Source organism: Phyllostomus hastatus, unplaced genomic scaffold (assembly GCF_019186645.2).
Source record: "Phyllostomus hastatus isolate PE091 unplaced genomic scaffold, TTU_PhHast_1.1 phas_scaffold_93, whole genome shotgun sequence".
In the NCBI taxonomy this organism is placed as follows: domain Eukaryota; kingdom Metazoa; phylum Chordata; class Mammalia; order Chiroptera; family Phyllostomidae; genus Phyllostomus; species Phyllostomus hastatus.
The window spans coordinates 15,842,483-15,867,483 of record NW_025334042.1 but is presented as its reverse complement, the minus strand read 5'-3'; the positions used below and the strand labels follow the sequence as shown (position 1 = coordinate 15,867,483).

Here is a 25,001-nt window from a genome sequence, read left to right as displayed (position 1 = left end):
GTAGTGGCTAAGACAATCAATCAATTAATCAATCAATCAATCAATAATGATAGATTGGCATTTTCATTTATTTTTTTTTAAGATTTTATTTCTTTACCTTTAGAGAGAGGGAAAGGGAGGGAGAAAGAGAGGGAGAGAAACATCAATGTGTGGTTGCCTCTTGTGCACCCCCTACTGGGAACCTGGCCTGAAACCCAGACATGTGCCCTGACTGGAAATCCAGTCAGTGACCCTTTGGTTTCAGGCCAGCTCTCAATCCACTGAGCCACACCAGCCAGGGCAGATTGAAATTTTTAAAAACTGGTCCATTACCATAGCTTGGGAAGCCCTAGTCTATAATCTTTATGAAATGCCTTGTATACTTCCATGGGCTCCCTTTTTTTTTTTTTTTACCATCACCTCCCATCCAGAAATAATAATTTTTAGTTTCTCAAACATATCATTCTGTTTCATACCTCCACATAAGTTTACATCCTGCTGTCTCTGACTTGACAGACTCTTCCTCCTAGAAATCTATTCAGAATTCAAAATCCTAGGCTGCACCATCATCACCTCCTTTGGATGTCTTCCTAAACTTGTGCCTCACAACCCCAGGCAGAATAGATCACTTGCATCCTACCATTGTTTGTGTCCCTATTATAGCTCTACACTGTAATTATTTGTCTATATATCTTCCCTACTAGTCTATGAACTCCTTAAAGGTAGTTCCTTTGTCTGAGGGGGTGAAGCATCTCTTGTAAGGTGACTAAATTAAAGGAAAACATTCCTTAAATTACAATTCTAACATATTAATGAAAGAGGAAAAAATGAGCATCATTACTTTATAACTTTCTATTACCAATAGGATTCCAATCTTCTACCTTTAGACCTTTAGCAGCTGGGCATGAATGAATTCACCAGAATAGTGGACATTTTAGAAAACTAAGGAGCCAGACTTGTGAGACTCACTGCAAACGTGAGGGAGGAGACATGGAAAACACAGCTCTCACTTAAACAGTCTGGCCCAGATCCAGCTCCTTTTGGGGTAAAATCTGTCAACTGCCCTTTTCAAAGTCACTCAGACCTGGAAATAACATCTCAACCCATTCATTTCAGAGGGCCTACCAGATGCCAGACCTACCCAGAGGATGTCCTAGGCTGAGGATGAAACAGGCAACTATAATTGAAATGTGTACAGAGAACCAGGAGGCCACTTAGGAATGGGAGGAGTTAATTCTGCCTAGAGTGGGTTCAAGAAGGAGAGGGTCCAAGAAGGCGACATTTGAGCCAGGCCTTACTGAGAGAGCTTGATTTGGCCCGGTGAGAAATGGGGGGGAGTGGGCAATGCAGTCTGCTAGATGAAAATCTACATATGCCTAGGAATGATTAATACATAATTAGCTGATTAATACATTATTTATAAACAATCAATTAATTAAATCGATAGTAGCTCCGCTCACCTCTTGAGAACTCTTGAGGTGGGGTGCGGGGAGCAGGTGAGTTGGGTAGGGAAGTGGCCCTGAGCCACCCCGAGGGGAAATGGGGCCCATGGAGAAACAGAGAAGAAACGAAGATGCTTGTATTTGTCCTACACCTTCTGTCATCTCCCCCACCCCCTGGCCCTTCTCTTTGTTTTTCTACTGCTTCTCATAGTCTTAGCCTGGCTCTTTGTCTCTCCTTTTGCTAAAGACTGGAAATTCCTTGTTCTCAACGGAAGGGAGTAGGAGGGGAGCTGGGGGCGGTAGGAGTGGGAGGGAAGCAAAGAACAGACATTTCAGCAGCTCGGGCTGCCTGGCTGCTGGGGCTCTGTCGGCCTCTGGCAGGGCTTGACAAATCAGTGATTTTTTTAATGTACATATTTTTAAATCCACATATAGCGACTTACAAACAAACCTAGACACAGAAACACAGATACACAAGTAGATGTTAAGAAACACATAAATACATAATCTCGGGGTACAAAGGCACCAACTGGCAATTGCAATAGCACCTTAAATTTGCTTAGCATTTTACAGTTTGTATATACATCCTCTCATTAAAACCTTACAACAACCCTGAAAAACAAGACAGAAACGCTCGAGAGTCTCACTCTCACACTCAGGTTTGCACCACACAGACCCCTTCGGAGTCCCCTAGGGGAGCGGGCATTCCCGATCCGCGTGATTTTTTCCTCCCTACTCCCTCTGTGGCTGAGTTGATCCATCCCAGTCCCGAGGAGTGGAATCGGCTCCTCCCTCGTCCTCTTTGCAGGGCGGGAACTCAGGCGTCCCGCGCCCGGTTGGTAACTGCCCCTTGGCTTCGCGCCCTACTCCGCCCTCTTCCCGGGTCCAGTGTGTCCCTCCGGAACCAGGGGCTCAGCACCGCCCCAAGGGGGCTGGTGGGAGGGAGGGGCGCGCCTCCAGTAGAGGCTGCGTGGGCGGAGGATGTGCGTCACGGGGAGCGTGGGCAGACGGAGGGAGGAGGCACGTGGAAACCCGCGGCCAGTGGCTGGCAGCCCAGGCTCCAAAATAACTAGAGGGGAATGGGGGAGTGGGCACCCACACAAATCAGAGGGGCTCGGAGAGTGCCCTCCCAGGGAGCCTGTCGAGCCGCGCCTCCAGTCGCGGGATAAGGGACGGGAAAAGAATCGTAGCTACTGAAATGCCCCCTCCCCTCAGTGATGCACCCCCACGCTCCCGCCTCCAACGAAGTCAGAAAGGTTCCCTGGCCAGGCCCGAATGTAGACTCAGCCCCCGCCCACGCCGCCCACGCCCAGGCGGGCCACTCAGAAGTGCGGAATGGCCGGGCGCGGCTGAGGTTTTGGACTAGGGGTAACTTTGCCTCTGGCCACTCCGTTCTTTTCCCGCCTCACCCCCCACCCCCTCCTTCATTTCCTCCAGGCCTGTAGCCGCAAGGCCGGGAGCTCAGATCCCCCGCCTGTCCACCCGCCCCTCCACAATCCCTCCCAGCCGTGGGCGGGAGTGTAATGAGAACCAGATGGGGCTAGGAGAAATGAAGTGGGGGAGGGGCGGTGGGGTGTGGAGTGGGGTTAGGCTCCTTGAAGGAGCTTCTCCCTCTATCTCCTCCTTAGAGATCCGCGTCGTATCCTCCCGGTCTCCTGCCCATATTCCACTAGCCTCTCGGATGAAGACCCCTAATACACGTCTCCAGAAAGGGTGTCCTCCATATCCCAGCTTTGCCACACAGAATTTCCCAGGAAGAGGTCCCCATCCTCAACAAATAGGATGCGACGAGCGGAGGAAGGCTGGGTACCCCTCCCATCTCTATCTGACCTCTCAGCGAACAAAACCCAACGCGTCTAGCTTCTACCCTAACGCTCCCGTTCCTGTTCCCTAAACTTCAGCACGTACTGGAGGGCAGGTTTGGAGGAGGCCTGAGCTTCCCAGTGGCCTCTGCAAATTACGCCTTTCGGTATTGGAGAAGAGCTCTGGGGTTCCTGCAGAGACCTGCCACAAATGCACACACAAAGGAGCCGAGAAGCCGCCAACTTTTCTTGGCTCACTCCTAACATTCACACGTCCACCACCGGGAGGCCTGAGTGTGGGCAAACGGGCGTTCGCGTAGTTGTTTAGGCGCGCCTGCACATCCGTGCGCTTCTCAGCGTCTTTGTGTACCTGTGCGTGGTTGTGAAACTCCGTTCTCCGAACGGGAGGGGTGGCGGTGCTGGGGGGAAGGAATGTCGCCGGCTGGGCGCTCACGTGGGTACGTGGGCGCAGAGAAGGCTGGCTGTGCATCCGGCGTGGGCGGCATGGAGCGACCTCGCCCCGCCCGCTGGGTCCCCAAGCCCGCCTCCCCAGCCCGGCTTGGGTCACCCTAGTCCCCACTTCGGCACCCTGGCTCGGAGTATCTCAGTCTCCGCCTCTCTCAGTCTCTCCGCTGAAGTGTCTCCACCAAGGGCCGTGAGGCTCGGGCTCCCGCCCCCCACCCCCGGCCTCCGCCCCCGCCTCTGCCCACGCCCTCCGCCCGCCCGGCAGCCAGCGCTGCGCGGGGCCTCGCTCCCGTGCGTCCTGCGGGGGCGGAGGCGCGGAGAGGCGGCAAGCGCAGCCGGGGAAGGGGGTGGGGGGCCGAGGCACAGACAGAGTCGCGGAGGCTTGGAGAGGAGAAAGGAGACGGAGAGGGAGGGACGGAGCCCGGACAGCGGCGGACACGGCCTCGCGCGCCGGGAAGAGCGCAGCGCGCACCAGTCGCCGAGCGCCAGCACCGAGAGGGGCACCCCCGGGTGGTCTCCCGCCGTCCATGCACAGAGCGCCCTCCCCCACTACCGAGCAGCCGCCGGGCGGAGGGGACTGCTCCCGCCGGACCCCGCAGCCCAGACTCAAGTTAGTGGGAAAAGGGAATCGGCGGGGAGTGGGAATGGGTGGAGCTGGACTCCGGGAAGGGGTCCGCAGGGCGTAGGTCGCCGTGAGGTCCAGGGTAAGTGGGACGGGGTGGAGGGTGGAGACTGATGGAATTAGGGGGGTCCTGGGATCAGTCAGGAGTCTGATGAATCTGGATACGAAAGAATAGTACCCAATTGTCCATCACCCGTTTACTTTGTGGACACGACCTGGCACGTGAGCCCCTTGCAGAGAATATGCGGCCCCCAAGCGCCAGGGGAAGCCCTGGAGCTCTGGTTGGCAACGGTGCGGGGTTGAGGTGGGGAGGTGACGCGGGGCGTTCGGGCGGCTCAGTTTGTCGTTGGCACGGAGCAGGCGGCCCCAGGTCCGGTAGAAGCCGGAGCCTTTGAGCCCAGGGAGCATAAGAGGCTCTGTGTAGCAAGGAATGCATTTAGGGGGCACTTCTCGTTCCTGTAGCTTTATTTACAGCGTGGGGAGAGGAGTTTCGGAGCGCAGCCCCTCCCTCAAGAGGTCTTGAGCCGCTCCCCCACTCCACTTGAGATGTGGGTGGAAAATAAGAGGGTAGGCGGGAGCCTCTAGGCAGTTTTCGCCCGCAGACGCTACCACTGTGGGAGTGTGTGTGGGCAGAACAGACCCAGAGCAGAACAATTGAGGCACTCCTTTCCTTTCCTGTGCCTGAGTTGAAGGGCCAGGCCTACCTACCAAACAGGTGTCGAAGGTCATTGCTGGGAGAGGGGCCAGCTGGCCACACCGAGCAGTCTGGAGGGGAGGGGTGGTCCTGGAGGGAAGACAGCAAGAGTGTGCTGAAAATGCTTCATCTGTTGGGAAAGCTTTGGGTGACAGAGCAGGGGTCCACCTGGCTCATGGAGTGGGAAAAGGGCGTGGAACGGGCCACACATCTCCATCTCGGCGGTAGGGGCAGGATGCCACCAGGGAGCGAAGCAGACCAGCAGTAGTCCCAGGTATCTGCTATTGGTATACCAGGGGTCCTGTACTCACCTCATTGTGGGATGTCACCTTGAGTGATGGTGAGACTGCTAGTGCTTAGGGTGGAAGGTGAGGACCATGTTCTGGAGGGGAGGGACATGTAGCCATCCCAGGGTGTGCTGGCTAGCTTTAGCGCTCAAGGTCCCCGTGTCCCAAAAAGAAAGGTAAAAGCTGAGGATGGGAGCTGAGAGTGTTAGACTTCTGCAGCGACTGGGCTGGCTTTTGGTACTTCTAGCTAGTCTGGGATAGCCCTGGCATTTCGGTGTCTCTGAGCAGGATCTGATTCTCATAGTCTGTGCCCAAGCCTGGGTATTGAGCAGGGAGAGCATTCAAGAGAGAGAGAGAAGAGAAGCAGGCAGGAAAGAGAGGACAATTGTGAGTGTGGGTTGGTACTCAGTGGGGGGGCGGGAGAGGACTTGGACTGACTGCTCCCCTCTTTCTCATGTGTGCCTCCTCTTCAGGCCTAGTGCCCGAGTCATGGCACTGCCTCGGACACTGGGGGAGCTGCAGCTGTACCGGGTCCTGCAGCGCGCCAATCTTCTTTCCTACTATGAGACCTTCATCCAGCAGGGAGGAGACGACGTGCAGCAGCTGTGCGAGGCGGGTGAGGAGGAGTTCCTGGAGATCATGGCACTTGTGGGCATGGCCACCAAGCCCCTCCATGTCCGACGCCTACAGAAGGCACTGAGAGAGTGGGCCACCAATCCAGGGCTCTTCAGCCAGCCCGTGCCTGCCGTACCCGTATCCAGCATTCCGCTTTTCAAGATCTCCGAGACTGCGGGCTCCCGGAAAGGGAGCATGAGCAACGGTCATGGCAGTCCAGGGGAAAAGGCTGGCAGTGCTCGAAGTTTTAGCCCTAAGAGCCCCCTTGAACTTGGAGAGAAGCTGTCACCAGTGCCTGGGGGACCAGGGGCAGGAGACGCCCGAATTTGGCCAGGCCGGAGCACTCCAGAGTCCGATATTGGGGCGGGAGGAGAAGAGGAGGCTGGTTCACCCCCTTTTTCCCCACCTGCAGGAGGAGGAGTCCCTGAGGGAACTGGGGCTGGAGGTTTGGCAGCAGCTGGGGCTGGGGGTGCTCCCGATAGACTGGAGCCAGAGATGGTGCGCATGGTGGTGGAGAGTGTGGAGAGGATCTTCCGGAGCTTCCCAAGGGGGGATGCTGGGGAGGTGACTTCCCTGCTGAAGCTAAACAAGAAGCTGGCACGGAGTGTGGGGCACATCTTTGAGATGGATGATAACGACAGCCAGAAGGAGGAGGAGATCCGCAAATACAGCATCATCTACGGCCGCTTTGACTCTAAGCGGCGGGAGGGCAAGCAGCTTAGCTTGCATGAGGTGAGGACCCCAGTCTCCCTAGATTGCCCTTGGCTCCCCGGCCTCAACCTGCTCACCTCTGAGAATCCTCGTGCTCCTCAAGTCCGTTTCATTGCCCCTTGACCAGGATTCCAGGCCCTGATTCCCTCTCCCCCCACACCAGTTCCAGCTGCTGCGGTGCTTCCCTCCTTAGCTGAGGGGGAAGTAGAGACACAGGTGAGAGCCCAGCTGTCCAGCTTCGTTCTCCTCAAGACATCACAGGAGCGGAGGAACCCCGGGACATTCCTAGGAAGCTGTGGGTGCTGACCTAGGTCTTCCCTCAGAAAACTTCTGGGTAGTGTCAAAACCTAAGCAAGCATCTGAGGGGTGGGCCTCATTTGTCTGATGGTGAAGGCTTGTGAGGAGCTCTGAGCAAGGCAGTAGGGAGTTAGGATCCTGACTGTTCTGGCTGTTGTCTCCACAGCTGACCATCAATGAGGCTGCTGCCCAGTTCTGCATGAGGGACAACACGCTCCTCCTGCGGAGGGTAGAACTCTTCTCCTTATCACGCCAAGTGGCTCGAGAGAGCACCTACCTGTCCTCCTTGAAGGGCTCCAGGTGAGATCCCTTCTCCAAGTCCTTCCTAGATTAGAATCCTGCCAAAGAGTTGGGTCACATCTTAACCTCCACTTGAGGCGCCTCCAGGCCTGCTTGCCACCAACCTGCATGCCCTGTCGTTGACAAAGTCCACTTGTCTGAGGTCTGGTCCCTCTCCATCTGCCTCAGGTCCCCTCCAACCCCCAACAACAGTAATGCCTCAGCTAGGATTCCTGCTCAGCTAGGTCTTCTCCAGGACATTGAACTAATGCATGCCCCTCACGGGACTCTGTGCCCTGAGCATCACGTGTGCCTCCCCAGCCTCATCTCCTGTTCTCTCCATCTTTGCAGGCTCCACCCTGAAGAATTGGGAGGCCCCCCACTGAAGAAGCTAAAACAGGAGGTAGATTTTCCAGGCTGCATGTAGGGCGTTAAGGCAGACTTCCCCAATACCCTCCCTTGGCAAGTTCTCATTTCCCCATTTGGGACATCCACAGGTTGGAGAGCAAAGTCACTCTGAAATCCAGCAGCCTCCCCCAGGCCCTGAGTCCTATGTGCCCCCATACCGCCCCAGCCTGGAGGAAGACAGCGCCAGCCTGTCTGGGGAGAGTCTAGATGGACACTTGCAGGGTGAGTGTGCACCAGAACACTTCTCTCCTCTGGGGGGAGGGTGGAAGGTGTGGGAGAAGGGAGCCAGGAGGCAACTGCCTGGAACAGAGTTGGGAGGCCTGGCTGGATGGGGTCAGAAGGGCCTGAACCTATGGGTCTGGCTTTGTGGTTGAGGGTGGGGGTTCTGTTGACTATAGTCCCTTACCTGACCGGTGCCCATGCCCACAGCTGTGGGTTCATGCCCAAGGCTGACGCCGCCCCCTGCTGACCTGCCTCTGGCATTGCCAGCCCATGGGCTGTGGAGCCGCCACATCCTGCAGCAGACACTGATGGATGAGGGGCTGCGGCTAGCCCGCCTCGTCTCCCATGACCGCGTGGGCCGCCTCAGCCCCTGTGTGCCTGCAAAGCCGCCTCTCGCAGGTGAGGCAGCCAGCAGTGCTGTCCCCAAGCACCCTTCCACCCAGGCCCCATGTAAGCAATCCTGGTGTCCTGGGGCCAGGTGGGAGGAAGAGGGATGTAGTCACCAGAGAGGGCAGTAAGTAGGATGGTTGGGGATCCAGCCAACCAGGCCTTGGCCTGAGAAGAGAATGACCCTGCAGGTTTTTCCCACCCGGGAGGGTCTGACCCTGATGGAGGTCCATGAAGGGGGAACTAGGGGGAGTAGGGAGATGGAGAATGGAGGATGAAGGGGAATAGAAGGAGAGTCACTAGGAAGGGAAGCTTGGAGGAAACTTAACACCAGAGCAGAAGGGTGGAGCAAGCTAGCATTTGGGATGGGGCTGCCCAGCCCAGAGGTGGAAGAGCCCAAAGGGGGACACTTTGTGTGTGGATGGGGGAAGGGGGAGTAGATCGGCAAAGGGCTGGGCAGCGGCTGGGCTGAGAGTGACGCAGCAGACAAAGCCACCAACCCTAGCTTGGTATTTTTAAACTGTGTGTGGGTGGGAAGTGGGGGAAGGGACTGGAAGAGGGGCTCTTCTTGGGGAAGGAGCTGGGAGGTTGGCTTCCTGTGCTCCCAGCTGACTTGACTTCTAAGAAACTTGGGGGGCATAGTTGGGTGGGTGGGGCCACCTGGGGGACGGGCCAGAGAAGAGTAGGGGCTGCAGAGCCTGGGAAGGGGGGAGGGGGAGAGGTCAGAGCCAAGCCGCCCCCACAGCTCCTGACAGAACCAGAAATTCCAGCAGAGCAGAGGCGGGAGAGACAGAGAAAGAGAGACACACACACAGAGACAGGGAGCTACACACAGCCGGAAAGAGGAGGGGTGCACACACTTGCATGTGGAGCCTCCCGTGTACACGTGGTGGGCAGGAGGCAGCCACACAGCACATTAGGTTCATCTTTGCAGCTTTCGCTAGCCCTGCCTCTGTTCTCAACCACTTCTCTCTGCAGCATCTACCCCACGGCCTCCTAACCTATTCCTTCTCCCAACAGAGTTCGAGGAAGGGCTGCTGGACCGATGTCCTGCTCCAGGATCCCATCCGGCTCTTGTGGAAGGTCGAAGGAGCAGTGTGAAAGTGGAGGCTGAGGCCAGCCGGCAGTGAGGGACGGACTGGTGTCCTCACCGCCAGGCCCCTGGACTTCCGGCTTCCACAGATCCCTACACTCTTCGTCCCTGGCATCCGGTCACAACCCCAGATCCTTCCTTTGCCCTTCTCCTGCCTCCCCATCTGCTCCATGGGCATAGAACTATGGGGCTTCAAGCAATAATGAGGAGGGGCCTGGCGAGAGGACACAAGGAGGGTGCGTGCTGCCCCTCACCCTTGCCCACGGCCCCGGGGGCAAGGACGCTGCTTCCAGGCCATCTGGGGTTCTCCCCTCCCTTACACGACACACGTGGGCAAGGGTGTGCCCATTCTCTAGTTTCAACCGGTGGTGTGAACAGTTGGACTTGGTTTGGACATGGGGGAAAGGGAGACTTCCCTGGGAAGGTCCAGCAGCTAACATGGAAGCATTGCCCCCGGAAATGGGGCCCAGGGACACTGGACCTGCTCCTCCACTCCTCCCCTCCCCCATTTTTGTGCTTCTAGTTTGTATCTTTAATTTAACAAGTGCTGCAGTTTTCCCACTCATCCCCATCTTTCCCCCAAGTCTTCCTGCCCTGCCCTCTCTGGCAGGGGTGGTGATGGATGTGGGGACCCCTTCACCAGCCCCCGTGGGAGCCCTGGGTTGGACCCAGTATCTCCCTAAGCTAGGGGCTGGCCCATAGCACCTGTCTGAGCAGTTAGAGCATTTTTCTTTTCAGATCGTGTACAGTAGATTATTTATTTTGTTATTTTGGAATAAAATTTATTTTATGGCTTATGATCTATGACCCCCCACCAAGAGGGAGAAAGGGTGGTATGGGGGCAGAGGGAAACTGTCGATGGCTGGGAGATAGAAACGAAGCAGTGGGGAGGGTCCCTAGTACACGGAGAGGACCACACACCTGGGCCTGGCCCCAGACTCACCCCGGCGTCCAGCAGTGTTGGCAGTGTTGTCACAGCCACATAAGCCCACCTGAGCACACCTGGGTTGGCATGCATCAGAGGCCAGCATGCTCACCAGTGCCTTTTGTGCAGTGTCTCACACTTCAAAACTTGCATGGTCAGAGGCAAAATCATATAATGTTCTGTGTGGCTATATGACTAATGTGTGACATCTGTATGTTAACAAGTCTCAAGTACACTAACAGAGCACCAAGACACTCAGCCCATGTGCTGCAGCACCATCATGCACAATCGGAAGCCTCCATCTGACTGTCAGGAATCTAGTGATGTTTGGGATTTGTTTTTTAATCTGGGCAAAACCCACATCAGTAACTAAATGTACAGGCCCCTCTCCTGCTCCCACCCAGGGTCTCCTGAACTGCTTCCTCATCCCCCCAGGGCTAGGACCCAGCCCACCCGCTTCGCCACCCCCAGCCTCTAGTGCAAGTGGGTGCACACATCTGCCTTTCTCTACACGTGCATCGTGGGTCCTGGCTGGGAGTGGGAGGAGAAGCCCTCCATGCTTTAACCTGTGCTCTTGCCCAGCCCCCTTCCTTCTCAGCCCCATCTCTCAGGGAGAGCTACGTGTGTGTTCTGTGTGTTCAGGCATGCTGGGGCGTGTCTCACTTTGGAACCCGAATGTCTCTTCCACTATTGGAAGGGCGAGGGCAGGGGTGTGTGGCAGGAGGGGAGGAGTGGATAGGCTCCACCCACTGTGCCTTCTCCTGGCAAAGTCTTCCTCTTCACGAGGGAGTAGGTGGGGGTAGCAGGACACTCTCCCCAACCGCTGCTCGGCGGCAGCACGGGCAGGGTCCAGAGCAGGTCCATGGGGGTAGAAAAGCTGACTTGCTGAGCTCCCCCTCCAGCTGGGATTACCAACTGGGGTTGGGCCTTAGGTCCAGATGGGACATTGAGATCACAGACTGCCCATAGGGGGAGGGCTGCGGGAGGGGCTGGGCTCCCAAAGACTCTCTTCCTGATTCCGCCTGCCCCTCCAGGATAAGCTTAGTGAGGTCCTGTTCAGTGGGAGGCAGCAAAGGCGGAAACATGTCTTCACCGACCCTGCCAGGAGGAAGGAGGGAAGCCGTGGGATATAGGCTGGGCACCCACCCCTGTAGCCCACCCTCACCTGCTACCCATAGGCCGCCACTCACCAGGTGCCTTGAGGAAACCCTCCCACTTGCTGGCTCAAGCAGCTGTCCTCCATGGTCACATCAGGGCAGAGCAGGGGCTCAGGGCTGGATATGGCATGCTCCTGAGACTGGCACAGCAGCAGGCCCCTGTTGGGGCCAGGAAAGCAAATAAGATGTTGGTGGGTGGGGGTAAAGCTGGGAGTGAGCAGGGCCCAGGGGTCAGGATGGGGAATGCCACTCACTGGGGGTGAGGTTGGTCAAAGGGCAGGCTCATCTGGTTCAGGTTGGAGGACATCGGCAAGCGAGGTCTGCAAGCGGGAAGGAAGGCAGTCAGAGAAAGGAAGGCTGGGCAAGAGCTGGGTGTTGCAAAGTCAAGACCAGTAACAAGGGAACAAAACTTTCAGCTACTCAGGTCGACTGCATAGCCTAGCGCAAGCCATGTCTGCAGCGTGCGCTCAGTCTTCTATTCGTGAGGTGTGTGTTGGGGACTGGGAAGGGATGGGGACTGGATTAGCTAATTTCTGATGTTTGCTTGGACTCTGAACTTGGGTGGCTCTAAGTCCCCCACCTCAACTCCTGGGAGGGAGATGTCATGCCTGGACTAAGAGTTAATAAGTGCTCGAGTGTTACCTGGGAAACAAAAGTGTCTAGATCACTTCAAGGCCGAAACAGATGAATAAATGAAAATGAAGACAGCAGATGAGTGACTGTGGATACCAGGGGCAGGAGAGAGAATACTGATCCTTACATACATAGCTCTTGCTATAAGCCAGGGACTTTGCTCAGCTTTACACATATTACTAACTAATTTAGCCTTCACAACAATCCTATGAGGAAGGTATTATTATTATTCTCCATTTCACAGATGAGGCACCAGAGTTAAGTAACATGCCCTAAGTCAGTTAAGTAGCAGAGCTGGAAGCCGAGCCCAGGGAAGTCTGGGTCTTAACCCCTGAGCCTCAGTGAAGTGAACAGAAGAGACAAAGAAAGCTTTTGGCTGCCCATTTCTCACAGTAGAGGCTCTCCTAACAAATGTGAATGCCCATCCCCCTTGCAGCTGGGCATACCCACCCCATTCCCAAGAGGTTCTTCACTTACTCTTGGAAGGCTGGCAGCACATTGACGGATTCTTCCCGGGGGAGGGCTTGAAATGAGGGGATGGAGTGAGAGTGTGGTGGGTACACCTGGGGCCTGGGGAAGGAAAGCAGAACCCTCTGATGCCAGCCCTTCTCCTGGACACCCCCACCCTCACCTAAGAACGAGGACTCCCTTTCATGGAAAAGAAAATTCCCTCTTTCAGCCCCTAGCGCCAGCTCTCTCAGCTGCCCATGCTGAAAGCCCGCCCGCCTGCGCAGACCATTTCCATGCCCGTCTCTCATGCTCCTTACACCATATCTGGGCTGAGCTGCATGTTCATGGAGTCGGGGGCCATTCTAAGGTCATAAGAGGGCACCATGGTAGGCATTTGGGGCTCTGGGGTGGAAAGTGGCTGGTCCCTGGAGGAGGGAAGGAGGTATGTGTGACTGACCAGTCATTGATGCCACCACCCCTGTCTGCAAGTAAGTGCCAGGCATCACCCATCATCCTCACCACACTCACCTTTCTACAGTCATCTTGATGGTAGCTGGGACGTAACCCCTGCCATCCTTACCTATCTGTTCATCTGTCGCGGGGAAGAAAGAAGAGCTATGGAGTGCTCCAGGGTGAGGGAGGAGGGGAGGTGGGAAAAGCGAGCATGGCAAGTAGGAGAAGTGGGGCTGCAAAAATGGGGGGAGAAGACAGGGATGGCACACAGTGGGCAGGGAGGGAGCAACAGGGACCAGGGAGGAGGTGGGCAGCAGGAAGGAGTCAAAATGGCCAGCTCCAGCTCACGCTTGTAGTGGCTCCGGAAAGCCTCATCTTTGGGTTTCTTGGGGTAGAGGTTTTTGAGCTGAGCAAGGTCCCGGATTCGGTCTCCCAGTGAGCGAATGGACAGGTCTTTGGCAGAGAACGGCTGGATGTTCTCTATCTGTGGGGACCCTACAACAGGAATGAGACCCTGAGTCCCTTCTGTCCAGATATCCAGATTTTCTTTCCCTGTCCCATCCCCCACACAGAACTCATTCTCAATCTACCAAGCAAGGAGGAGAGGACCTCAGGTGGGGTCCTGGGGAGGGGGACCCACTAGTCTCCATCCCCACAGAGGTCACAGTGAGAAAGTGGAAGTTTATACCACAGAAGGGAAAAGTTAGACCTAAGAAAGAACTTTCTGAAGATCAGAGGTGGTGTCAAGGAAGCCAAAATATCTCCTTCCCAAAAGAAACCTCAGAGGGCACAGGCGCAGTCGGAGGACTGACGGGTGGCCTCACCATCCTGGCCCCGGATGACGTGGGCAATGGTGATGCCTCCGATCTCGGAGTCGCTGAAGCGAAGAAGGAATGTTCCATCAGGCTCGTTGAGAAGAAGGTTGGTGACGTACTGTTTGCTGATGAAGCCAATGATCAGCCTGGCCAGGATGAAGGAGAGAATGGGGATGGAGGCACTGGATGTGGCGAGGGAGCTGGAGGTACATTTCCTTAGGCCACCTGGGGCAGGGACTCACCTGTCTGACCAGTAGCTCTTGAGACAGCGTTTGGTGAGGTCCAGGACACCATCGAACCACTGCCAAAAGGTGAAGCCACGACCCAGCAGGATCTCCTGTGGGGGAGGGGGAGCTGGTGTGAGCACCAAAGGGCCAGAGCTGGAGCCTGGATGCGGCAAGCACTGGGCTGTGAGTACCCCCATGACAAAGTCACAGGGCAGAGGGACCAAACTGGACCTAAGACCCCATCAATAATAATAGCCAACACTCATTTACTATGTGCCAGGCATTATTCCGAGCCCTTTCCATAAATGAATTTATCTGATCTTCCCAAGGCTACAGAGGTAGGTCTTACAATTATGCCACCTTACAGATAAAGAATGGAAGACCAGAAAGGTCAAATAAGTTGCCCAGGTCCACACAGCTGGTGAAAGGCAAAGCTGGGGTTTTGCTCAAGAAGTCTGGGCTGGAGCCCCTCATAACCACTATGCTGCACCCACCAGCCATGCACCCCGCCTGCCCTCATGAGGCCTGAAGCCTGGTGGAGGAGGAGTCCAGAGAAGGCAGCTGCCAGGTGTGAGTGTCCGGCTCCCTTTGCTAACACATCCTCTGGTCGTGTGGGCTTTTCTTCCTTCCTTTTTTTCTAAGAGAGCGGTACATGACTGCATTTACCCAGCTGGTGGTCAACCAAAACACCCAAATCTTTTTCCCTGTTCTTTTAACGCACTCAGTTCTGAGCCGTCTTATTTTGAAGGGTGTAAAATATAGTAGCTTAGAGCAAGAGTCAGAAATACAGGGTTCCATCCCAGCCATGGCACTCGCCCACTGGGAGGCCTTAGACAGAGTACTTAACCCCTCTGAGCATCAGGTTCCTGGTCTACAAAGCAAGAATAATAATAATACCCACCTCGGAAGTTGGGAGGAATAAATGAGGTAAATATGTAAAGTGCCTCAGTGCACTAAGCACAGTGCCTCACACATAGTAACCTATCCACATATGGGTGCTGATATTATTATCACATGTCCCTGTGGGATTTCATCCTGGTTTTTATTTTTCCTCTTCCCCTGAGGACATGCTCATGATTTTAGAGAGAGGGGAAGGGAGGGAGAGACAGGGAGAGAAACTTCACCCCAACCAGGAACCAAACCCACAACCTAGGCATGTGCCCTGACTGGGAATCGAACCCATGACCTTTTGGTCTGTGGGACAACACTCCAACCAACTGAGGCACGCTGGCCAGGGCTCTCCCTGGTTTTTGCAATAGGAACTATTTTCCCAATGGAGCAAAGTTATTTTGAGCTGTGTTTATACACAGTCTGGGTGAGTCATGCAAGTCACTGGTAAAGAGGGAAGACAGAGGCTCCCACACCAAGACCTGAGAGATACCAGAGAATGCATTCCCTGGGCTGATCCCTGAGCTGAGGGGCTTTCCTGCCTGGGCCACGACAAGGCCTTCCTGATGGACATGATGGGGCATGGTGCAGATCCCAGCAGTCAGTCCCTGAGCAGAGAGTGAGGAGTCCCCGAGTGCCCCAGGGATGAACAGCTTGAGGGTAGCCAGTCCAAAGGGCAGGGGAATGACCTTGTTGAACTGTGACCAGGACACAGAACGGTGCTGGAAGGCCTCTATGCTGAGGCTGTTGTCGTTGAAGATCTTCTGGGCCAGGAAGAGGAAGTGCTCTGGTAGTAGCCCCTGGTTGGTGCCCACCTCGGCCATGAACTTGAGGTTCAGAGTCTCACACATCTTCTCCCAAGGCACCCGCTCAGCCACCACAAAGGGCACACGGTCCTGGGGGGAAGGGAACAGGAAAAGGTGCCTCAGACTATCACCCCCATTCTCCCTCAGGAGGGGCCTTTATTCTTCCCACCTCCCCAAGGCCACCCCTTCTAGACAGGGCCTCAGTGCACTAAGGTCCCCCAGAGCTCGCTCACAAAGATGGTGCTTCGCCAACAGTTTAGAGTGCTACAACATGATAGTCAAGACTGGTATGAAAAGAGGGCAGAAGTACCAGAGTGGGTCCATGAGAAGAAGGTAAGGTTACTCCATTTGAACATGCCTGTTAACCCACCAGTCTGTACCTCCCCCCCTTGTTAGAGCCCACCCTGCCTGCCCCCGATTCCATGTCTTTCTCACCATCTCAGAGAAGGCATTGTCCCACAAGATGGTGGCTTTGGCATTGTTGTCTTGGTTGCCATGGACGATGACCACCAGGGGCAGAGATAGAGCCTAAAGGGGTTGAGGAGCAGAGGTTCTTCTTAGTGCAGCAAAGGGCTTCCTTAGGGAGCTGGCTCTGAGGGGGAAACTACTGGACTCACACAACATGGTTAAAAGCTCATGGTATATTATCAAATGCTTTCTAAAGCTCAATTTGGGCCTTAATGTAGAAAAGCGTTTATGAGTCAGTGCTATGGAGCAGACCTCCAGGTTTCAAATGCCAGCTCCAACACTTAGTAGCTCTGTGACCTGCGCAAATTACTCAATGTCCTCATCTGTAAAATGAGGCTAGTAATAATACCCTCCTCGTATCTTATTGTGAGAACTGTGTGTGTATGTGTGTGTGTCACTTAAAACAGTGCCCTGGCCAGGTAGCTCAGTTGGTTAGAGCATCATCCCAACAAGCCAAGGTTGTGGGTTCAATCCCTGGTCAGGGCACACATAAGACTCAATCAACAAATGTATAAATAAGTGGTACAACAAACTGATGTTTCTCTGTCTGTCTGTCTCTCTCACTAATAAAAATAAATACAAAATTCAGCCCTGGCTGGTGTGGCTCAGTGGTTGAGCATCGGCCTGCAAATCAAAGGACTGTTGGTTTGATTCCCACTCAGGGCACATGCTGGGTTGTGGGCCAGGTCCCCAGTAGGCGGTGCATGAGAGGCAACCACACACTGATGTTTCTAAGCCTCTCTTTCTCCCTCCCTTCCCCTCTCTAAAAAAATAAATAAATAAAATATTTTTTAAAAAATTTAAAAATAAATAAAACTGTGCCCTGACCTATAAAAAGGTGCTAGTTGCTACTGCCCCATTAGTCCCTGCCACGTCACTCTTGCTCTTGCTCCTCCCGGCTCACCCTGGTGTGAGTGCCAAGCACAAAGGGTGTGGGGCCATCGCAAAGGAGGGAGGACCCAGGGCTCAGTGCGTGGCATGGGGAGGCCCTGGGGTCCCAGACTGGGCGGAGCTGGGGCCTTGGTTCACCTGCAGCTGGATGGGGAGTTTGTTGGGGCCGAGCATGAAGGTGGTAGAGAAGAGCACAGCACACTTCTCCTCCGTGACTGACTCCGTGCCCTTCCGTTCACACCGCTTGATTTTCTTCAGAAGCTGCAGGGTGGGTTGAGGGAGAGCAGGAGTGAGGACTGAAAGCCCTGGGCTCCCAACACCCTTTCCAAGGAGAGTCCCGCAGTCTAAGGACTGCTCCCTCCTCCCCAGCGCTCCCCGAAGCCCTCACCAGGTTCTTGAACAGGGCAGAGCAGCAGTTCCCGGAGCCCATGTTTTCAAAGGGCACAGTGTTGTTGGTGATTTCCCCAGTGCTTTCTCTGCCAGGAGAGGTCAGACAGTGAGTGTGCCGGGCCAGGTGTGGGGAGGGGCTCGAGTCCACGGGTCAGTGGCGTGGACATCTGGCTCCACATCTCCATCTCCACTTTCCTTGCTGGGTTCGTAGGAGAGACACCCCATCTTGGCCAGATAGAGATGTCCTGCCCACTCCAACGCTAATGGGAGCCTCCCCTTCCTCTGCCTTGACCACGCATCCCACGGCCCTCCCTCCCTCCTGAAGGTGTCAGTCCCCCGGGCCTCTTTGGCCTTCGCCACCCCACCCCGAGAGGCCATCTCCAGCCCCAGCTTACACTCCAGCCCCGGGTCCCTGGGGGCTGCTCAGCTCCCTCGCCTGCTTCTCCGTCACCATGTCAGCCCTGACCAGCGGAAACTTGGCTGGGGTCCCCAGGAATCGTGGGCCCAGCAGGAATCGAACTCCTGCCTGAAACTTGGTTTGAGTTTTCAGAACCTGGGGGGGCTGCTTCTCCACCAGGAAAGAGCTGCGGGTGAGGAAAACACAGGGGAATTAGTGGCTGGGTCCCTCCTGGTGCCCTCCTCACAACTCTAACCCTCTTCCTCCCTTGGGGGTCTGCTCCAGGCCAGGCTGGGGCTCACAGGGCATACCTTGTGACGAGGGTTTGCAGGACTTCATCCAGCCGGCTAATCAGGGTCGCCCGGGTCTTGGGCTCAAGCTCCCCACCAGCTGCCCCCACCTCCTGCTGCAGCTGGAAATAAATGTCCACCAGGCTTTCACACCTGGGGACAAGACAGTGGTCAGGAGGCACAGGATTCAGGCTACCTGCTCTAGCCCAGACACCCTGCCCCTAAACCCAGGAAGAAAACAGGACAGTGTGTGTGGAAGGGTGGGATGGGCAGTGGGTGTGGCTGCAAGGCACGTGGGCTGAAAGGGCTCTGGGACATTCCTTGGCTGTGGATGGGAGGTTCCTTCTCAGTGCCTGCAGTCCCCATGGAAACCCAGCTGCCTCTCCCCCAGGACTTTGACGCCCAGGTCAGCTGCCAGCATGCATGGTGCTTTTGCTCAGATTAAATGGTGTTCTGCCCAACGAGCCAAATAGAAAACAGATTCCCATTCCTCTGGGCATGGGGCTTGTAGAGAAAAGAGTGGGTTGGACAAACTCCCACTTGTACCCCCTTGGCTGGGCATGCTTGCACAGGACACGGCCTGAACAACGGCGCGCATAGCTCCGCTGGTACTGGCTTCTGAATCCTGGCCCACTCCAAGGCCCTCTCGCCTGGCTTTTCCTCTCTCACTCCTGTGGGTCCTCCAGCAGAAACAGTGGGTACCGAACCCCAGCCCACTCCCTTCCCTGTCGGCCCTGCCCCAACCTCTCCTGTAGTTGGGTCAGGTTCTCATCAAACGGTGCGCCATTCCCTGCCAGCTGCTGCTGCCGTTTCCAAATCTGGATCCTCTTCAGCACCAGGGCCTGGGCCGCCTCCAACTCTCCAACAGTCTCCTGCAGCAATGTGGCCAGGGCCTGCGGGCAGGGAAGGCCTGAGCCAGGGCCACACACGGCCTCCTCACTCAGCTCCTAAGGATAGGACTGTCTCTCACCTCTCTGGCATTCCCTTACCGCACCTCAGTCTGTCTCTCTGAGATCTAATCTCCATCACAGAGTTAGACTTTAGATCCCTCAAAGACTGCATTTTCAGCTCAGTCTTCACCTCTCAGTCCATTACTCACCTCAGTTGACCCAGTTCCATTGGCAGGAGTTTCTATCAAGCTGTGCAGAGACACTGAGGGTTGGAGCAGAAATCAGGAGTAAAGAAAGATTTGAAGTTCAGTCAAGGGTGAGATCCAAGAGTGATGGCTCCCACATACTACCCAGAAACCTCTTAGGGCCCCAGGCGCAGGTCCCCACCTTGGCCGGCCTCAGCCTTCTGCTGCAATGCTTCTCGGAGAAGGCGGCTTTCCCCCACTCGGTGTCGTAGCCTCTGTAGGGCTGTGTTAAACTTGAGTTCCTCCTGTTTCCAGTGGAAGGACATTGGCAAGTGGCGGAACTGCACAGGAGGGACAGACATAAAGAGCTGTAACACTGCCCATTCCTCTCTACTCGGCCTCCGCTCCCTAAAGGGGTGCCGGCTGCCACGCTCTGCAGAAAAGGAGACAGGCCACTTTCCTCGTCTCCCCTTTGACAGTTCTTCCTCACCCTTTGGAATCTCCCAAAGATAAGCAGACTCAGCTCCCTACTCCCTGCTCTTCTCCCCAGGCCTCACTACCTCCAGTCCCTCATTGGAAGCTTCCCTGAGCTTGTCTTGGGGTTCACTCTGACCATAGAAATTACTTTAGTCGTCCTGAGCCTCGAACACTGAGGCTTTCCTGAAGTTCAAATTCCTTCTTGTTTCTCATGGCTCAGGCTAAAGTTCCAGAGAACTGAGTTGGGGTGGGAGGTGGAATGTCACAGTACCTGCTCCATAACAGCTTTTTTCTCCCCTTGAAGTATTTGTCTGAAAATGGCTACCAGCTTCAGGGGGTCCCTCTGATATATGCTCTATAGAAATTAAGAGTGATAGGCAGAGTTAGCCTGGCTCTTACCCACGTCAGTCTCCCCTCCAAACTTCCGCCCCCTGACCGGGCCTCGGTTCACACACACACACACACACACACACACATACACACACACACTGAAAGGCAACACAACTGTAGACTCTAGAAGTTTTCATGCATTTGCATACTTTTAAAATCTAATTTGCATGCTAGCTAACAGCTAACCACAGGAACACCCATTTGTTTCCAGTGCCCAACCAATTTTCTTACAGCATCCAACGCTCACCCCAGCTCCACTCTAGCCCCACTCCAGCCTTGTCCCCTCTCCTCCTGCCCCCACCTCCAGGGTGTTGATGTGCTGCAAGATGGTGCTCCCCTCCCCTGGCTTCCTGGCTGAGGCCTGAAGGTGCTGGACAGTGGCAGAAAGTAGGGTGCTGGCCATGTTGCAGCAGAAGGCATCTGAGCCAACCAGGAACTCCCTGTGGGAAAATCAGGATGAGGTGGCTTGGGGTGAGGGCTTCATCAGCTCTACTAACTCTTTACCCCACAGTAAACAGCTCAGTGGCTCCTTCCTCTATTACTCTCCATCCAGGTCCTCTGCAGCCCTCATCTTGCCCCTAGTTCACCAATCTTCCAACTGTGAAGGGACATGCCCTTGCCCCAGCCCTGACCTCCCTCCTCTCTGGTTCAACCTTCTAAAGGACAGGGGACTCTGTGTCAACATGCAATAGTCTGGTTAATGTGGCATAGACTCTGTTAAATCTAGGCTACTCATATCAAATAATGGGTCCCAAGCCCTAAAATGGTGCAGAGAAAATCTAATTAAAGGGAAAGTTGGTGGAGAAGGACCTAGGGGATTAACATGGGGCAGCGGGAACTCACCAGGGCTGGTTCTCCAGCCAGTCACCCAGGAGATGCCGCAGGTGATGGGGAAAGTCAACATAGAGCCGCTGCAGTTTTTCTGGGGGCATCTGGGATACCAACCCCCACAGAGACATGATCTGGGGCTTGGAGGGCATCTGGAGGAAAGGAACAGGCCACTCTGAGAGGTGCTCAAGAAAGGTGGCCTATGTTCTGGGGCAGCCAGGGACCTCCTGAGGGCAGTCCTCCCAGAGACCATCCCCACCACACGCAGCCAGACCACCTCACACACACCAGGGACATTTTGGGTCAGTGCCTGAAACAAAGTGAACCCTTCAGTGGTAGACAAAGGGGTGACAGGGTGTGAAGAGCTGAGCTGCAGCCAGAGGAGTAGGGAGGTAGGGGAGGCGGGGCACTAGGGAAAGCTCTCTGGGAAAAGGCAGAGGACTTGGGTTGCCAGGTCCCAGGACTTGGGACCTGGCTCTGGTTCCGTGGGCAAGGAACCCCCGCCTCTGTGGACCTCAATCTTTTCATCTATAAAATATGATGCTTGGAGAGGGGCAGAAATTTCCCAACTATTTATTCATTTAAAAAGATTTTAGCCCTGGCTGATGTAGCTCAGTGGGTTGAGCACTGGCCTGCAAACCAAAGGGTCACTGGTTCGATTGCATTCAAGGGCACATGCCTGGGTTGTGGGCCAGGTCCCCAGTAGGGGGCACATGAGAGGCAACCACTCACTGATGTTTTTCTCCCTCTCTAAAAATAAATAAATAAAATCTAAACAAATATTTATTTATTTATATTTAAAGAGAGGGGGTGGAGGGAGAAAAAAAAGGAGAGAAACAGCCATGTGAGAAAAACACTGTTAGGTCACCTCTTGTACACACACACCCCAACCAGAGGCGGAACCTGCAAACCAGGCATGTGCCCTGACCAGGAATCGAACTGCTAAACTTTCACTTTGTAGGACAACGTCCAACCAACTGAGCCACACTGGTCAGGACAACTTTCCAAACTTTTTAAAGCAATAGTATTAATCTGTGGAATCCCGATTATATAACAGGTATAAAATTAGGGCTTCTCCGCTAAAAGCTAGTGTGGTAGACCTGGAACTCTACTGCTTTTACTTGCCTCTCCCCACCTCTGACCCCATAGGTGTCCCTGAGAAATCTCTCAAAATTCCAGGGTCACATGAGATCATTTGAAAACTAGCCAGCTAGATGGTGAAGAAGAGGCTGGTAGAGCAATAACAGCTACCACTTATTGAGCACTTACTATGTATGAGGCATGACATTAAGCACATGATCTCATTAAAGCCTCACAGCAATGTTTTAAATATTGCATTATCTCCTTTAAGAGATGAAGAAACTGAGTCTCAGGGGGGTTCTCTAACTTGCCAAGGCCACTCAACAAGCAAGTTCAGAGACCAGGATTTGACTCCAAGTGGGGATTAACCACCACACTGTGCTCTGGAAGAAGGTGAGAGAATGGGGAGAAAGTGGGGCTGATAAGCCTGGAGCAAAGAGTCTAGAAGGTGAGGAGAGGAAGACAGAGGCTTGACTACAAGGCCAAGGACAGAGAAGAAAATAGGGAGAGGGGAAAGGAGGAGATGGGAGATGTAGGGGAGAAGGTTATGACCCCATTTCTGAGTGGGCTGCAGAGTGGGATCAGTAAACAAGTGGTTTCCCAGGGGTCTCTCAGTTCATGTTTCTGGTAATGTACTTCTCCCAGGGATGAGGGAGAGGAAGGAATGGAAACTCCCTGGGTCTCCCCCAACTCAGTAACCCCAAATCCTCCTGTTGGGCTTTTAGCCTCTCCTTCCTCCTGGGACTCCCAAAGGGATGGAGAACAGAGGGGCCCCTTCTCTGGAGACTCCTGCTTCAAGACCCCACCCCACCCCACCAGTCCCAGTGCTGCCACCCCAGCCCTTTTCTCCCAAAATAGAATCCTCTTGCCCCTAAACCCTGCCCCCCATCCCCAGCTATTTTCTCCCAAAAGCAGAATCCTCCCTTCTGCTCAGTGTCCTCCAATAGGCCTTTTTTAACCCCACTTTGGGGTGGGACACATTTGGGTCTGTGTTTCAAATTCAAGGGAGGACTCCATTCCTTCTCTCTTCCTCTCTTGTTTCTCATGAAGCTAAGAATTTGACCCCCTACCCCTCTCCTACTGAGAACTGAGGCTACTCCTAAGTCATAGGCAGTCCCCCTTGGTCTATAACCCTGTGTCGCGTGACCAGTCTCCTGGCCCGTCCCTGGTTTCGAACCGCTTCCCCTGCTCTGTCCCCAGACATCGGGAGGCCACACTTTCCCCCACCCCCACCCAACGACGAAGCTGGTCGATTGGCTGGTCAGTACAGGAGCACTCTCCGCTGAAAGCACTCTAAAGACTGGTGGGGACACCGGAGCGGAGCGCCGCGTGAGGGGGTGGGGCCAGGGCTCCCTTCCCTCCCGGGAAGAAAACCCAACGCCCAGAGGTCTCATCACCTGCTTCGGGGCCTACACCTGATCTCCTCAGCCCCTCCATTCCCGAGTCCTCTGACCGTGGGACCACGGGATCAAAAGTCAAAAGAGCTTCTCAGAGTTGCCCAATGTGTGCCGGTGTGTGGCAGTGGGGGCGGGAAGGGGCGCGGGGAGGCGGAGCCAGCGGCACGCGGAGGGTTAACCCCGGGCCGCCGGGAAATCTCGGCGTCTACAGCAGCCAAGCGTGGAGCAGCTTTGAGGGGGAAATTCCCCCTCTTCTGGGGCACCATGAGGTCTACATCTGGAGCTCGCTCATCCCTCAGTTCCTGACCAGGAACCTTCACGGGAGAAAAGGATAGGGGTTTGTCGGCCCACTTAGCCTCTGGTGGCAACCTTCTAGGGAGGGGCAGCCACTTCCCCTGACACAACACCCACCTAGCCCTCCTTCCCCAGTCATTAGTCACTAGGGGGACGGCGGTGTGGAAAAAGTGACCCAAGGAGGGGAGATGGTAGTGCTGGGCCTGTATCCATCTCCGATTCCTCTGAGATTCGAAACTGCCAAAACCCAGTACGACCAGCTATCAACACCAGTTGAAACAGTTTCTGGGGGGCCATCTGCCCCACCATGGGGAGGATCCTGAGAGGCCCCCGGCTATCCCCCCACCCGTGACACACACACACTGTTAGTCAGAAGGCCCCCACCCTCCCATCCTCGGAAGTATCCCCTCACCTTGGCAACCCCTCTGCTGTCTTCTCCCTCTTTCAGCAGGCACTGCAAGGCCATGGGCTTGTAGCTCTGTCCAGCGAGTTCAGGGCTGGCCCTGCCAGCACCTCCCCTCCACCACCACCACCACCAAAAAGAAAAAGTACACACACATACACACAATCCTCTCCCTGTCCTTCCTCCTCAGTGTAAGCAGTCGCTGCCCCAGCCCTCTGTTTCCGGCTTCTGTGTCTACCCAGGTCCCTCCCTGGAGCTCTGACGACACAGAGAAGAGAAAGTAGGCTGGAGGAGGAAGAGGAAGAAAGTGTGTCTCCTGTGCCAAGTGGTGGGGAGACAGGACTGGGGCTCAGGGCCCTGGGGCCTGGATGGAGGGGAGATTGATCCCCACCTACTCTTTTCCCCCAAAGTGATAAACTTTTCTGCGGAAAGTCACCTAATGCCGAGAGAGACGTACAGTCCCAAACTGCCTCTCCCATACTCAAATTTTCACAGAGGTCCCAGTATTTGGGCTCATGAGGGCTCCTTGATACCTCTGGGAAAGCAGATCCCTCTGGGCTCCGCACTCCCTCCAGTGGAGGACCCTGAAAAGCAGCTGGGGAGCTCGATGCCCTCTGGAATGCCTAGGTTCCCCTCCCTTCTTGGTAGGGAACGCCTTAGAGATCTCGTGACCACTGATGGGAGGGAGGCGGAGGGAGGGGATCCCAGGCTCAGAATTCTGAAAGACTGCAGGGTCCATCAGAGTATGTGGGAATGGGCACTAGCTGAAGTTTCTGCCTGCAGATTCCCAAGGGACAAGTTGGAATACGAATCTGCCGTGCAACCTTGGTGAAGTTCCTGTTTCTGGGGTAAACACTGAGACACACCCAGAAACAAACATACATACACAACTTCCCCAGCCACAAGACCACACACACACACACACACACACACACACACACACACACACACACATACTTACACA

The 25,001-nt window shown here is 55.0% G+C and overlaps 3 protein-coding genes across 7 annotated transcripts in view; 1 reads left to right on the top strand and 2 right to left on the bottom strand.

Moving 5' to 3' along the window:
• Positions 1 to 3,786, bottom strand: part of NEMP1 (nuclear envelope integral membrane protein 1) — a 28,243-nt gene extending 24,457 nt beyond the window's left edge. Inside the window, exon 1 of the mRNA XM_045829913.1 lies at positions 3,594 to 3,786. Coding sequence (XP_045685869.1) covers positions 3,594 to 3,729 — 136 coding nt within the window. The 5' untranslated portion in view covers positions 3,730 to 3,786. The remainder of the gene's footprint in view (positions 1 to 3,593) is intronic.
• Positions 3,787 to 3,974: 188 nt separating this feature from the next.
• Positions 3,975 to 10,100, top strand: NAB2 (NGFI-A binding protein 2). 2 transcript variants are annotated; one of them, XM_045829208.1, is made up of 7 exons: positions 3,975 to 4,298; positions 5,765 to 6,638; positions 7,081 to 7,214; positions 7,545 to 7,596; positions 7,691 to 7,823; positions 8,031 to 8,222; positions 9,231 to 10,100. In XM_045829208.1, the coding sequence occupies exons 1-7, from the start codon at positions 4,216 to 4,218 to the stop codon at positions 9,338 to 9,340; spliced, it is 1,578 nt and encodes a 525-aa protein (XP_045685164.1). In that variant the 5' UTR covers positions 3,975 to 4,215; the 3' UTR covers positions 9,341 to 10,100. The 2 variants fall into 2 exon arrangements, with proteins under 2 accessions (XP_045685164.1, XP_045685165.1); XM_045829209.1 differs by lacking the exon at positions 8,031 to 8,222.
• On the bottom strand, positions 10,043 to 24,302 carry STAT6 (signal transducer and activator of transcription 6). Of its 4 annotated transcripts, none has more exons than XM_045829205.1 (22): positions 24,197 to 24,302; positions 20,879 to 21,015; positions 20,337 to 20,475; positions 19,917 to 20,000; positions 19,371 to 19,509; positions 19,193 to 19,245; positions 18,838 to 18,986; positions 18,115 to 18,246; positions 17,802 to 17,990; positions 17,405 to 17,492; positions 17,155 to 17,277; positions 16,093 to 16,185; positions 15,541 to 15,747; positions 13,979 to 14,073; positions 13,746 to 13,882; positions 13,270 to 13,416; positions 12,997 to 13,060; positions 12,786 to 12,893; positions 12,496 to 12,588; positions 11,640 to 11,705; positions 11,419 to 11,544; positions 10,043 to 11,326 (listed from the first exon to the last, which is right to left on the bottom strand). In XM_045829205.1, exons 2-22 carry the CDS (start codon positions 21,013 to 21,015, stop codon positions 11,137 to 11,139), a joined length of 2,559 nt encoding a protein of 852 aa, XP_045685161.1. In that variant the 5' UTR covers positions 24,197 to 24,302; the 3' UTR covers positions 10,043 to 11,136. The 4 variants fall into 4 exon arrangements, with proteins under 4 accessions (XP_045685161.1, XP_045685159.1, XP_045685160.1 ...); XM_045829203.1 differs by having other exon boundaries at positions 24,047 to 24,281; XM_045829204.1 differs by lacking the exon at positions 24,197 to 24,302 and adding an exon at positions 23,341 to 23,465.
• Positions 24,303 to 25,001: the final 699 nt, after the last annotated feature.